A 13,609-nucleotide genomic window follows, 5' to 3' on the forward strand; every position below is an offset into this window, starting at 1 on the left:
ACACATTCTTATAATATTTCTGTGCTTTTAAAAGAAATCAAGAGGCCTCTTCAGCAGTGCACCTCATCTGCCCTGCAGTAGGGGAGAGGAGGTGGTCCTGGGACATACCCCCTTTTAAGACTTAAAAAAAAAGGGGGCAGGGCTGGAAAGATGGCTCAGAGGTTAAGAGCATTATCTGCTCTTCCGAAAGTCCTGAGTTCAATTCCCACAACCACATGGTGGCTCACAACCATTTATAATGAGATCTGGTGCCCTCTTCTGGCCTGTAGGTGTTACATAAATACATAAATAAATAAATCCTTTAAGAAAAATGTGTTTAAAAAAAAACCAAAATTCCAGAATTCTCACTACAGCTCAGCCTCTGACATCTCCAGTCGCGGTCTAGCTGTGTACAGCCTGACGTAGCAAGAGGCAATAGTGACAGGTACTCGGGAAGAGCCAGGCCTTAGTCTGCTAGGCTACCAGCAGAAGAGGCCTGTACAGAGCGAGGTATGTGACTCTTACCGCAAGCATTGGGGTCCTCATCTGAACCATCGGGGCACTGTGTCACACCATCACATAACTGTCCTGGGGACACGCAGTGCGGGCTGTGGGCACAGGGCACCTGGGACAGCAGGCAGGGCCACCCTCCACAGTCAAGCTCATCGCTGCCGTCTGTGCAGTCTTCCTCCTGGTCGCAGCGCCAGCCCCGTGGGGTGCATTCTCCACTACTGCACCGGAACTCAGAGAGGCCACAGAGGAACGCTGCGGGGGATATGTTGGTTAGACCAGCAGGGGTGGACTCTTGGCTCTGCAGGTCCAGCTCACCCATGCAGCCTCTCTGGGGCTGCCCTCTAGAGTCACTACCTCTGACTCTTACCTGAACATGCTCCTCCCCCAAGTCCCACCCTCTCTTGCATTCGGCAGCTGTTTTGTTTTCCACAAGCTTTCCCCTGGTCCCTGAATGTCTGTTAGGCCCTCCTTCTCTCATTCAGAGGGAGGCCCCTTAACACCAGGAAGTAACCCTGGGCATGCCATCTTTTCCAAACACCTACCGCGTCCTTCCAGAGCTCCCAGGCCCAGAGTTTGGCCTAAATGCTTCCCTCTGATATACTCACTGGTCCCCTTCCTGTGCAGCTCAGGAACCCAGCTTCCTCACCCTATTTATTCCCAGAGACTCACCAGGACTAGCACTACCCACAGGACTCGGTGCTGTATCTGGGGAGCTGGTGGAAGGGTTCTGCCCAATGTCAACAGGGGGAGTAGGCAGAGAAGGCGGAGGGCAGTGACCGGGCCCCTCATCAGCTCCATCTGGGCAGTCCCAAACTCCATTGCACAGCTGGATGGTCCTAATGCAAGTGCCGTCAACACAGGAGACCTCTCCAGCAATACACCTCACCTGCCCTGCAGTAGGGGAGAGGAGGTGGTCCTGGGATATACCCTCTTTTAAGACAAAAAAAAAGGGGGGCTGGAGAGATGGCTCAGTGGTTAAGAGCACTGACTGCTCTTCCAAAGATCCTCAGTTCAATTCCCAGCAACCACATGGTGGCTCACAATCATCTATAATGAGATCTGGTGTCCTCTTCTGGCCTGCAGGTATATATGCAGACAAAGCACTGTATACATAATTTTTAAAAATGTATGTGTCTATGTGTGTATGAATGTACACACATGTGCAGGTGCCTGTGGAGGTCAGAAGAGCATGTCAGAAGCCCTAAATCTGGAGTTATAGGTGGTTATATGAGCGGCCCAATGTGGGTGCTGTGAGCTGTTTTCAGGTCTTCTGGAAGAGTAGCAACTAGCTACTGAGCAAACCAGCCCTTAATAACCCCGTATTCTATCTCTTTTGGGGGTACCGCCACTCAGTCATTCACAGGTATCACCTTCACGAGTGGAGGCCTGGCATAGGAGGGGGTAGATACACAGGGGCCTTCAGAGACTGGACCCTTGTGTGTGTGGGTACCTAGTGGGCTCAAGGTAGGGCAGAGACTCCTCACCCAGGCAGGACTCTTCATCTGCAGCATCCAGACAGTCGGGATGCCCATTACACAGCAGGGCAGGGGGCAGGCAGCGACCATCAGCACAGGCCAGAGAGCCATGAGGACACGGGCACCCCTGCTCATCTGTGCCATCTCCACAGTCATCCTGCCCATCACAGAGCAGAGACAGGGGCAGGCAGCGGCCAGACTGGCAAGACATCTGCCCCTTCCCACAGCCTGAGGTGGCACAGCCTGGCGTGGGACAAGCGAGCAGGTTCAGGATGCTGTGGGGCTGGAGACCCCAAGCACCCTCCCCATCCCTCAGTTCCCACCCATCACCTGAGTCACAGCGCCTGGCAAGGGAAGCTTAGGGCACCACCCTGGGGACAGATGCTGCAGTTTCAGTAACCTTGGTTATCGTCCCTGTTACTGTCACATACACACACACACACACACACACACACACACACACACACACACACATGAAAACACACTCACCTTCCTCATCTGAGCCATCACTACAATCATCCTGGTTGTCACAAAGCCACTCAAGTGGCACACAGTGCCCGCTCTCTCTGCACAGAGCCTCTCCTTCTGTACAGCCAGGTTCCGTCTCCTCACATGGGACATCGTCACCTCCACAATGCCACTGACTTTCCTGACACGTGCTGAGCACATGGGGGTGTCTGGCATTAGTCACAGGTCAGCTTGTTCAGCCCACGAGCACAGGCTTCTCCTGGGCCTCCCACTCACTCACCAATTTCCACAGTCCTTTTGCAGCACAGTCCCTGGTGGGAAGAAGCTGCCCCCCAACTCACAGGGACAGGCAGCCAGCTCCACACAGACTCCACCTGAGAGCACAGAACGTGTGCGATTCAGAACAAAGGAGGGTCAGGCAGCACTGTGGCCTCCCGCCCAGTCTTACTGTCCTCTCCCCCAACAACACACCGTGCAGCAGTGTCCCCTCAGGGCAGAAGCAGCCTTCCACACAAGTAATGGCCTGGCAGTGCCATCTGGACTCAGGATGATGATCATGGCAGGTAGGGGGACATGCAGAGCCACAGGCTTCATATACTTGACCTCCTTCACACTGGAGGGCTGTGTGGGGGAGAGGCTCTGCTCACCGAGGCCCAGGAGCATCAGGAAGCAATGGCGCAGGTGAGCCAGCCTCAGTTGACACCCAAGGGAAGCACAGGATGCCATGCTGGAGACCTTGATCAAGACCCTCCCAAAGGAAGATGAAGGATGTATGTCGGCCATTCTCATGTTTGGTCCACGAAGGAAAGCATCTTAGCGACAGAGGGAGCACCCAGCTCTCGTTTGAACCTGAGTGACTAAATGGTCAGCTAGTGGGATAGGAGAGGCACTTTTCAAGGGGCCCGAACACATGGCAGGATTGAGAGAACGGGGCACACTCACGGCAGAGTTCCTGGCTGCGCCAACGCACAGGATGTCTGTTCCGGGCACACTCATCGGCATAGGTGGCAATGGCTGAGCAGAGGCACTCACAGTCACCCCCTGTATCACACCTGTGAAGTGGAGCCATCAGCTGATCATATGCCCCACCCCGCCTCCACACCTCAGCATGCCCATTGCATCCACTCCTTGCCTTCTTACCCGCAGGCGTCATACACACACCATTCGTAGTGCTGCTGCGGGGGCACCTCTGTGTGGCACGGGGCAAAGATTGGCTCCAATATCACCCCGCAGCGGGCCCGGGCCCAGTTTGCCCGATGGGCATTCGCCTGCAACACAGGGTGTTTCTGTGGGCCTCTCCTTCATTTTTCTCCTCCTCCTCCTCCCCCACACCCCCTCCTTCTCCTCCCCTTCCTCCTCATTCTCTCTCTCTCTCTCTCTCTCTCTCTCTCTCTCTCTCTCTGTCTCTGTGTGTCTCTTTCTCCATCTGTCTCTCCCTCTCCCTCTCCCTGTCTCTCTGTCTGTCTCTGTCTCTCTTTGTTTCTGTCTCTCTGCTTTTACATCCCTACTTTCCTTCGGGCTGCCCAGCCCTACTCACTGTACAGGGGTGTGGCAGGTCTCCTGGCTCAGGGCACAGGGGATTGAGGCGCCAGGAATGGGCAGTCAGCTCTGCTGTGGGCTCCAGGACTCCTTGGCGGCTCCGCAGGTCATTGCTGGCATCACCATCAAAGTTTCCACACAGCCCAGCCACACGACCATGGAAGTGGGGGGATAGCTGTACCAGGACCCGGGTGCCTGGTAGCAATTTTTTAAAAAGTGACTTCCAGGGCCCTCAGCCAGGCTGGGGCAGAAAAACTCATGGGGATAGGAGCTCCTGCATAGGTGCCCCCACCCAACAGAGGCTGATTCCCCTTTCTAGAGAGAACTGAAAAGACCAACATCTGGAAGCCACCTAGTTTCCTGACTAACACTAGGTTAAGAGACAGCAAAATTCCCCCTACAGGCCGCATTCAGGTGGGAATTGGCTTCAGGATGGACTGAGAGGCCCTTCTGTGGCAAGAAGCTCTCAACTAGCCCATAGGGACTAAGTCCACACAGGGTTGTTTTGGTTTCCCTCAATTCTCACTAACAGTTATAGTTCTAAACCGTGGACTGCTTATGTTTGGGTAGTGAGATGTCAGCTGGCCTATTGTCATCTTTTCCTAAAACTTGGTATTTTCTAACTGTTTCTTTGGTGGCATGGTCACGCTTGTAAAGTGAAGAAAAAAAAAAAACCAGCTATGAAAATACAATATGGACACTTCAGCCACTTTCGAGGGCTGTGAGACAGGGGTGGCCACTGGGCAGAGGTGGCCGTGTGGGAGACAGCAGAGACCGTGGCTGTGTGACTGGAAATCCGTCCAGTGGGCTGTCAAGGGTCAGCCTCGACCTCAGAGCTTGGCAGGTTCCAGGAAGAAGGGTCTGGGGGAATCTAGCCACCAGCGCAAAGGCCTGGTATGGGCTAAGGGGATGAGGACAAAGCCTGACCTCCGTCCCAGAGCAGCGTGAGACCCAAGCGTGTTGTCAGCAGCAGGAAGAGGCCAGCATGGTGCAGGCTCAGCCCGGGGCCTGTGTAGACTTTGGGGAGCTTTATGCTAGCTCCATTCACTGTGACTGCTTGACCTGAAGAAGAAGGAAGGGTATTAAACTTAGCCTGGTCCCAAAGCAATCCTCCTAGTCACTCTCCCCAAACTCTTTTGTTTGGGCGGGTCATTAGAAGATGTCTCTGGGTCTTGATTTTGCAGCCTTCCAGAGTTCTGGCTCCAACCAACCCCACCATAAGGACAACCAAATCCAGGACAGGAACCCTGGGCCCTGGCCATGCTGAGGAGCTGTGATGCGACACTGCTATGCTCCTTCCCCGTCCCCCCCCCCACCCCACGCCACACCCTCTGGCAGTATCACAACCATCCTTGATAGGTCACAGCTACCTCTGAGCATGCGCACAACAGTACTGTCCAGCCGCACAGCCAATGCCTTGGTACACGTGAGGCCACTGGACCCACAAGGCAGGTTCTGGATAGAGACACTGAAGCGGCCACCAGCCTCTCTCACCAGCAGGTACTCGCAGGCCCCAGGAAAGGTAAGGGTCAGCCCATCAAATGTCACATAATGGGGGGCGCCAGATGCCTGGCACCATCCGCTGCACCGCTGACCTGTGCAGTGCCACCGCTGGCCTTGGCACACACTGTGGGTAAGAGACAGGGCAGAGCCGTCAACAACAGGGATAGTCCTGAGTGTGAAGGATTCTGGAGGGTTCCCAGTGTCCAGGCCACTTTGGATGTCCTGCCTCATCTACCATTTCAACCGCTTCTAGTGAAAAGAGGCACGATGCCTGGGAGTCACGAGGCCACACAGTAACAGGTGACAGGGACTGGACATACCAAGTGTTGCAATCTTCCTGGATGGTGGCATTGGGTGGGTACCACTGCCCATTGTGACGGCAGGGACAAAGATGAGGAGGCACACAGCGCTGGTCCTGGGTGAAAGGTGAAAACACTGTTTTGGACAGCTAGAGAGCAGGGCAGGACCCCTGTGTATGGAGAGCCACTTTGTTGCCCCCACGGGTCCCCTTCCCTGCCTTACCAGCAGCACAGTGCCAGGGGGACAAACACAGCCATCCATGTTTCCAGCCAGACAGGAATAGTTGGCACTGGGGCTGTCACAGGTGAGAAGGCAGGCACCAGGGGCATAGATGAGTTCCTGGGGGCAAAGTGCCCGCTTTGGGGGACAGTGGAGAGCTGTGCAGTTCCAAAGGCCCCTTTCCTGGCAGACACTGTAGAGGGACAGAGATGGAAGAGCCAGGCCCAGCATGGGTTCATCTGGCTATCCTAGCCCATAGTCTGCCACAGTGACTTTCAGGAACACAGACACTGAGGACCCCTGCAGGACCCCCTAATGCCTGGTAGGCACCCAGCCCCAAGGTTAGAGACCTGAACAGCTCAAATTCCAACACCACAGCCTCCAGCATAGGAGGGCAAGCTGTTCAGGAAGCCCACATGCCTGGGATCTACAGTACCCCTTCTGTCTAGCTCTAGTGGGGGCTAGCCTTGGAACTCTAGAATGGGGTGTAGACACTGACTCCCCTAATGTGATGACTAATCTTGACGTCAATTTGATGAGATCTAGAATCACCTAGGAGACTAATCTCTGAGCCTATTCACCATGGACTTTTTTAGTTTGGGTTAACTGAGGCGTAAAGACCCACCCTGACTGTGGACAGCACCAGTCCATGGCCTGAGGCCCTGGCCTAATAGAAAAGAAGGAAGTGGTCCGAGCACCAGTGCTCATCTCTTCCTGCTTCCTGACGAAGGATGCAATATGACCAGTTACCTCCTGCTGCCATGACGCGCCTCTATCAGGATGGACAGTTACTCCCTTGCACCATGAGCTAAAATAATCATTTCCTCCCTTAAGTTGCCTCTTGTCCAAAGCAGCAGACGGGGCCCACAGAAATGCCCTGGAGCCTGCCCCTGCCTCCTGAGGAATAGATCTCATCTCGCCTTCTCAGTACCAAATAGTCTACCTAGCTGAGCCTTACTTTCCTCCTTGTCCACCAAGTAGGAATCAATACAGTAAGCAAAGCCGGGGGACAGGGATGGGGCAGGGGTGGGGGTGGGGGGAGGTGTGGTGTTGGCGGCACATTTAATCCCAGCACTCAGGAGGCAGAGGCAGGTGGATCGCTGTGAGTTCAAGACCAGCCTGGTCTACAGAGCGAGTCCAGGACAGTCAAGGCTACACAGAGAAACCCTGTCTCGAAAAACAAAAACAAAAAAACAAACAAAAACAAACAAACAAAAGCCAATACAATAAGCAGTGAACATGAAAGAGCTGAAGCTGACCGCTGACCGTGCCCCAGCACCCCGCCATGTCCCCCAAGAACCTCCTGTGACCATGCAGCAGCACAGCCAGCCGTTTCTCTCAAAAGCTCTCCTCTTTACTCAAGGGTGGCAGTTCTTACCAGCGGCTGCACTCTTTTGTAGTGGTACTGGTGCTGAAGGTGTAACGACGGCCTCCAAGTTGACAGTGACACATGCTGGGAGGGACACACTGGCCCTCAAGGTCCCACAGCAATCCCGGGGGACAATTACAACCAGCCACACAACGGCCAAGCTCTTTACACTCTTCTGGCTCCCCACAGTGGCGACCACACACTGGGGCACACTCCTGGTACTCCTGGCCACCGGGACACAGGACAGCTGGACACAGGAATAAATATGCAAGTCAGAAGCCTAGCCACCCTGTCTGGACCTCAAGTCCCTGTATCTCTCTACAGGAGAAAGAGCTCAGCGATAGTCCGGTAGGGAAGGAGCTGCTGACCCCTCCAGCTCCTCCTAATGGTGATGGTGGGCCACTAGGAAAGGAGAGGTGAGGGGCCTAGGGTAGGGTTGGCTGAGCGGGGAGACTCACGGCACAGGGTCTCGTTCCTCCATTGTAGCAGGACACCCTCCTGGGCACAGTGGCGAGCATATGCAGAGAGCACAGAGCATAGGCAGTCCCTGCCAGGGGCACAGCCACACACAGCTTCCAAGCACCGTAGCCGGAATGGTTCCCGCTCTACCAGTCCGTGACACTCCTTGGGGCAAAAAAGAAAAAGGGGCAGCTCTTTCTTCATGGATCCGATTCCCCCTGGGAGCCCACTGCTGCCTTCCTGTGCCCTTGAACTCTTTCTTGCATTTTTTTTTTTTTTTTTTTTGGATCCTTTGATCTTATGGGCAGAAGAGAAGGGCACCCTCGTACCCGAAAGGTGGGGCTATGAAGGACAGCACAGGCTGCCTCTGCGAAAGCGAGGCGCTGGGAGTAAGTGCTGCAGGAGAACAGTGGGCCGGTGTCCGCCAAGGGGCATCTTCCATCGCCTGGCACTTGGAACTTGTTGGCAAAAGCGGTGACACTGGTCTCTACGTCTCCAGCAGGCGTCAGAAAGTCATCCTGCTGCTTCCGGGTAAAGGTGCCACACAGACCCTGCACCTGAGCCACGGAAGACCCGTAAACGTAAAATGCCATCTCACTTAGCCTAGCCCAGATGCTCGCTGGCCTCCCAGCGTACCTGATAGGCATGACGGGGGTCCAGGGTGATGTATACTGCAGGGTCAGCCACTCCCCAGAGAACCCAGGCCCCAGGCCAACGCAATAGCAAGAATGTAGATGAGGCGCGGGAAACATTGGAGCCCTCAGCACCAATCCAGGGCAAGTCAACGTCTTGCCCGGCTACCAGCACAGCTCCTGGAAGAGAGGCCTGGCCATGTGGTGGGAAAGCCGTGGGAGGATGGGCTACAGGAGGGGAAACGACTTGGCAAGCAGATGGGAGGGCTTCTGGGATGTGGGATGTGTGAGCAACAAGAGCGATCCCTAGAGGCCACTTGTCCTACCAGAGGCCGCCCTTCCACAGCACAGGAACCCACATCATCATGCTTTTTTTTTTTTATATCCCTTTGTGTGGTCAGTACGTGGCAGGAGTTGGGTAAAGAGCCGGCAGCCGGCCTGGGCTTGGCAGAGCTGGAGGGACCGTTGCTGAGAGGAGCAGTTAGCCGTCTGCTCATGACCAAAGCCTGCTCAGAACTGTGTGACTTGTAGTTATGCCTGAAGACCAGCAGAAGATGTCTTGGAAAATATCCTTGAAATCGTTAGTGCGTCTGCTCCGGGGATGGGAGCATGAGACGCCGCCGCAGGCAGTACGTGCAGGTACAGGAATATAAAAGGGATGTTTATTGGAATGCGAAGACAGGAGTAAGGAGAGGTAAGGGCTAGGTACAGGGCAGGCTTGAGTTCACAGAGTAAGGACAGTGGACAACAGGCCCGCTCGGCACCCAAACAGGTAGACTGTAGAGATGTCTCCTCCTCTGCACTAGACAAGAGGTTACCTGAGGATCTGAGCTGAATGTGGGTGTTCCCCAGGAAGACAGAGAGGGCATGAAGGCAGCTTCCGGTGTCACAGGACCCATGTTCCAACACAACCAACTGCTGGCCTTTCACAGAGTCCTGGGAGACACAGGGTGGGAGGGGTGTGTGGAGGATCCCCAAGGAAGCCTCAGCTTCAGCCCCCACCCCGCACAGGGGCTAACTAGATGGATTCTGTTAGGCGAGGGAGGGGTTTAGCCTCACCAGGGTCTGACATGGGTGAATGGGTGTGAGTGCATATGGGGAGGTTTGTGTGACTCTGTGTGTGTGTGTGTGTGTGTGTGTGTGTGTGTGTGTGTGGTCTGTGCGCTGGCATCTACCCTCCATCTGTGTGTGTACACCTCATGCATCTTTGGCCAGGAAGAGTGGGGAGACAGCTGATCTGGATAAGACACCAGCTTGTTAACCCACCTCTCTCCTGATTTCCTCACCCCACTGCTACCCAGGCAAGGAGGGATAAGTAAAGAAATTGCAACGGTCCAACACTAACCAGACTAACCCATTGAGAGATCACCAATCAGTCCTTAGAAGGAGGGAAAAAAAAAAAAAAAAAAAAAAAACACAGTGTATGCTGAACTTGGGAAACCTCAACTTTATTGATGGCGGTCCCTTCTTTCTCCTGCCTGTGACAAGCCCAGTACGTTATATCTATAAAAGGGACTATGAAGATAGGTTTGGCTCTGTGGCTCTAGACTAGGGTGGCCAGTTAGGAGAGGTGGGGACTAGAAAGGATGGTGTGGGGGAAGGGCAGAGGCAGCCATTCTCCCGCCAGCGCTGCTGTCCACCTCTCCTCGCAAGGGGCTATATGTTCCTCTTACAACTTTAATGTCTTGTTTGCAGTCATCTCCCCTCAGGACTCCCCTGTGAGGGCCCCCGACTCTGACAAAACCCCCTTCCTGAAATACTATCTCTGCTCACCTGCACCAGGCTGTAGTGGCAGCCAGGACTGCCCCTGAAGGAGAAGCTCCGCCCATCAAAGGTGAAGTAATGCCCGTCACCGCCCACTGCACACTCAGCAGGGCACAGGGCCTGGGCACAGTGCCAGCGGCCATCCTGGCACACACTAAAGGCATAGGGGGTGGGAGCAGTGCACTGTGGCATCCGTGGAGCTGGATCTGACCCACTGCCAGCATATTGGTTCTTTCTCTCCCCCAGGCACCCCCACCACCATTGGAACTGGATAGTCATGCCAGAAAATGTCACAGGTCATTGGGTGGGAAGCCCCAGAATGGGCTGGTTATCTGGGAGGGGGAGAACTCAGGGGCAGCACAAAGAAAAATATCAGGGTATGGCCCAGCAGAGCCCAAAGACCCACCAAGGGTTGCACTGCTGGTTCACAGTGTCACCAGGGGCGTAGCGTTGGCGCCGGTGGTAGCAGGGACAACGGGCAGCAGGCACACAGAGGGCACCATCCCAGAAGAGGCCGGTTGGGCACTCACAGCCACTCATACATTCTTTCCCACAAGGCCCCTCCTCGCTCTGGGCTACTGCTGAACAGCTGGGTGGGCAGGAAGAGACACAATCAGAGTAGAGCTGACCCCCTGGACATGGGCGTTCTGTGAAAACAAACAAACAAACAAATGGTCTGTGAGGGGTTGGCCTTGCAAATCCAATAGGCCATAGGAGACAGCCCCTCAGTCCACTCAAGGATCTTGGTTAGCTTGGAGTAAGCAGACCCAGCATACCACAGAAGCCAGGTTTCCTCCAGTGCACATAGATGCCCTGCCTGGCACAGGCCTGGGCATAGTTGGCAAAGGTGGCACACACAGCTTCCAGTTGCCCCTCTGGGCCACTGCCTGCTGTGGCTCCAACACAGTAGGCAAAGAGGCAGGTCTCATGGTACTCATCTGGGGGAACCTGTAGGGAAGGGACATCCTCAGCCAGCAAGCCTTTCCTCACCAACATCTTTCTCCCCTTTCTTCACATCTCAATGTGAAACTAAACACCTCCATCCCACCCATACCTGTCCGTGACACTGCCAGAATGGATCCTCCAGCAGTTGGTGGCACATGTCCTGGGCTTGAGCGTGAAGCCTGCCAGCTTCCAAGCCGGTTTGTGTACTTTCCAGAAGGCCCTCACAGCCCTGGGCCACCTCCACTGCATCCAGACACCCAGGCTGAGGAGAGCGCCAGGCCAGGAAGCAATGATGAAGGACATTAGCCAGGAAAACAGGAAGGTGATTTCTGTCCTCATAGTTGCCTCAAGACCCAACTGTCATGCCCACTAGACCACATTCAGGGCTGCAGATGGCAGCAAAATAACAAGCCCGGCCCAGAAAAAAAGAAGATCCAGGGCCACAGCCAGCCCAGACAGAGCTGCTCAGTGGTCATATGAGGGAGGGCTGGGTAGTCATCCATCACACAGCAGTTTCCAGGCTCCCCGTGGGACCAGAACCAGTGCACTCTCCCTGAGGACCCCAGGAAAATAGTGGGTGTGGGTAGGCCAGAGGCAGTCTCACCTCATAACCAGGGATCCTCCATGAATTCCCAAAGGTAGCAGCTAGCATAGCCAGTCCCCCTCCTGGCTCCACAAAGTCATCTGAGGAAGGTTAGGGCCATTGCTAGACCTGGAGTCCTATGTCTCTTCCCTCCTTCCCTCCCTCCCTCCCTCCCTCCATCAGCCACACCAAGCTTCACCTCACATACCCTCTGGCCGGCCATTGTAAAGGCCACAGAGGCCCTGCGTCCGTCCCCAGAACTCATAGTCCACGGAGATGGAAATGGAACTGGACATGTCCAGGCTCACAACAACCCCCAGGCCCCCAGAGAGCACCAGCCAGTCCCCCTGCCACTGCAGGCTCATCCCTGGGAAGAGGATAGGGTCATTCAGTCTCAAGGGCCACACCCAACTCATCACAGCAGGCCTAAACTACCTAGGGAAAGAATTCACACCAATTTACAACCTGGGCACTGTGGTTTTCCTGCAGTGCCTGCTATCTTGAGAGTAAGCTACAACACACACACACACACACACACACACACACACACACACACACACACACACCACATTCCACCCATACTACATATAAACATATAACACACACCATATACACATTCCATGCACCACAACACACAACATAAACAGCATGCCTCACAGCATCCAGACACACATACCACACTTCCACACAGACAATGCATACACACGACACATCACACACTCTATCCACTCATCCATACCATACAGACACATGCACACTTGGACCCAACCTCCTATCCCAGCCATGATTGATTATACTCTCATGAGGCAGGTGGGGAAACTGAGGCTCAAGGCAGGTAAACAGAGTGACTTTTCCCAAGTCACAGCTGGAGGCATTAGGGAGTGGGTGAGCCAGGCTTATGCCTTCTTGAGTCCTAATTTTCAAAAGCTTTCCAACGGTACTCAGAGGGCTGCAGCAAGCCTGCTACTCTTCCCTCAGGAGTGGGCACACCATCCTCACCATGGAGCAGCAGAGGCTCCACTACAGGCACTGGGTGGCCCTTCACAGAGACCTCTCCATCTTTGATCAAAACCTCCTCAGGCCCCATCATCACTTGAACCTGAGAAAAAGCGCAATGGACCAGATGCGTAACTCTCCCCGCTGCACCCCACCCCCCAAGTCTAGACCTTCCCTGGGGTCATCCCTCTCTCCCTCACCAGCCAACAATGCCCAGGCTGGGGACAGTGGACCCTAGGCCTAAGGTAGATGGCCCAGGTGGAATCCACAGCACCAGCTAGCAAGTAGGTACATTGGCCCAGGAAGTGGTAGTGACGCCCGTCAAAGGTTTGGTAGTGGAAGCCGGACCAGGTGGCACAGGTGGCTGAGGGACGCTGGCGCTGGCTCCAGAGCTGGCCTACAGCCCCTCCCAGAGGCTGCAGGAGGGACTCAGAGGAAGCATTGCCTGAACAAGATAAGTCATGTATGAGCCTCTAAATGCAGGGACAGGAGAGGACACAGTTCCTGTCACAACAGGAGGTATGAGGGCAGGGCATGGTCCCTCTGGAGGGACCATAGGAGGAGGGTCTAAATAAGTCTCCAGGATTGAAGACTACAGACCCACCTGAGTGTTGCTGACCAGAACAGCTGAGACACATCTGGGAGCGGCTGTCCCACCAGCTGTGTCCCCAGGGTTGGGCACAGCATTCCTCTAGGCTTCCCGTCGAAGAATTAGCTGAGCCTGCTAGAGGTTGGCACTGCCATGTGACAAAGCAGTGGCCTTTAGGGCTGGCTCCGGCAAGGGCTGTAGTAGAAGAGATTGGGGCACACCCAGCTTGTTATTATTTGGATGGCCAAGGGAGCCCAACCAGACCTGCTGTGTCCT

General features: G+C 54.8%; 1 protein-coding gene across 1 annotated transcript in view; it reads right to left on the reverse strand.

Annotated features, from left to right (window-relative positions):
• The window catches only part of LOC127194187 (SCO-spondin-like), a 58,940-nt gene that overhangs the window by 41,366 nt on the left and 3,965 nt on the right, over positions 1 to 13,609 (reverse strand). The window contains 27 exon segments of the mRNA XM_051151510.1: positions 505 to 744; positions 1,162 to 1,383; positions 1,977 to 2,210; positions 2,457 to 2,626; positions 2,716 to 2,809; positions 2,907 to 3,056; positions 3,378 to 3,487; positions 3,576 to 3,703; positions 3,973 to 4,169; positions 4,902 to 5,036; positions 5,345 to 5,601; positions 5,798 to 5,892; positions 6,000 to 6,189; positions 7,375 to 7,612; positions 7,824 to 7,989; positions 8,154 to 8,381; positions 8,461 to 8,636; positions 9,275 to 9,392; positions 10,230 to 10,374; positions 10,627 to 10,867; positions 10,997 to 11,168; positions 11,275 to 11,427; positions 11,770 to 11,849; positions 11,957 to 12,115; positions 12,748 to 12,847; positions 12,945 to 13,189; positions 13,349 to 13,528. Of these exon segments, the coding sequence (XP_051007467.1) occupies positions 505 to 744; positions 1,162 to 1,383; positions 1,977 to 2,210; positions 2,457 to 2,626; positions 2,716 to 2,809; positions 2,907 to 3,056; positions 3,378 to 3,487; positions 3,576 to 3,703; positions 3,973 to 4,169; positions 4,902 to 5,036; positions 5,345 to 5,601; positions 5,798 to 5,892; positions 6,000 to 6,189; positions 7,375 to 7,612; positions 7,824 to 7,989; positions 8,154 to 8,381; positions 8,461 to 8,636; positions 9,275 to 9,392; positions 10,230 to 10,374; positions 10,627 to 10,867; positions 10,997 to 11,168; positions 11,275 to 11,427; positions 11,770 to 11,849; positions 11,957 to 12,115; positions 12,748 to 12,847; positions 12,945 to 13,189; positions 13,349 to 13,528 (4,623 nt within the window).

The sequence above is a fragment of the Acomys russatus genome, chromosome 10 (genome assembly GCF_903995435.1).
Source record: "Acomys russatus chromosome 10, mAcoRus1.1, whole genome shotgun sequence".
NCBI classification, from domain to species: Eukaryota; Metazoa; Chordata; class Mammalia; order Rodentia; family Muridae; genus Acomys; species Acomys russatus.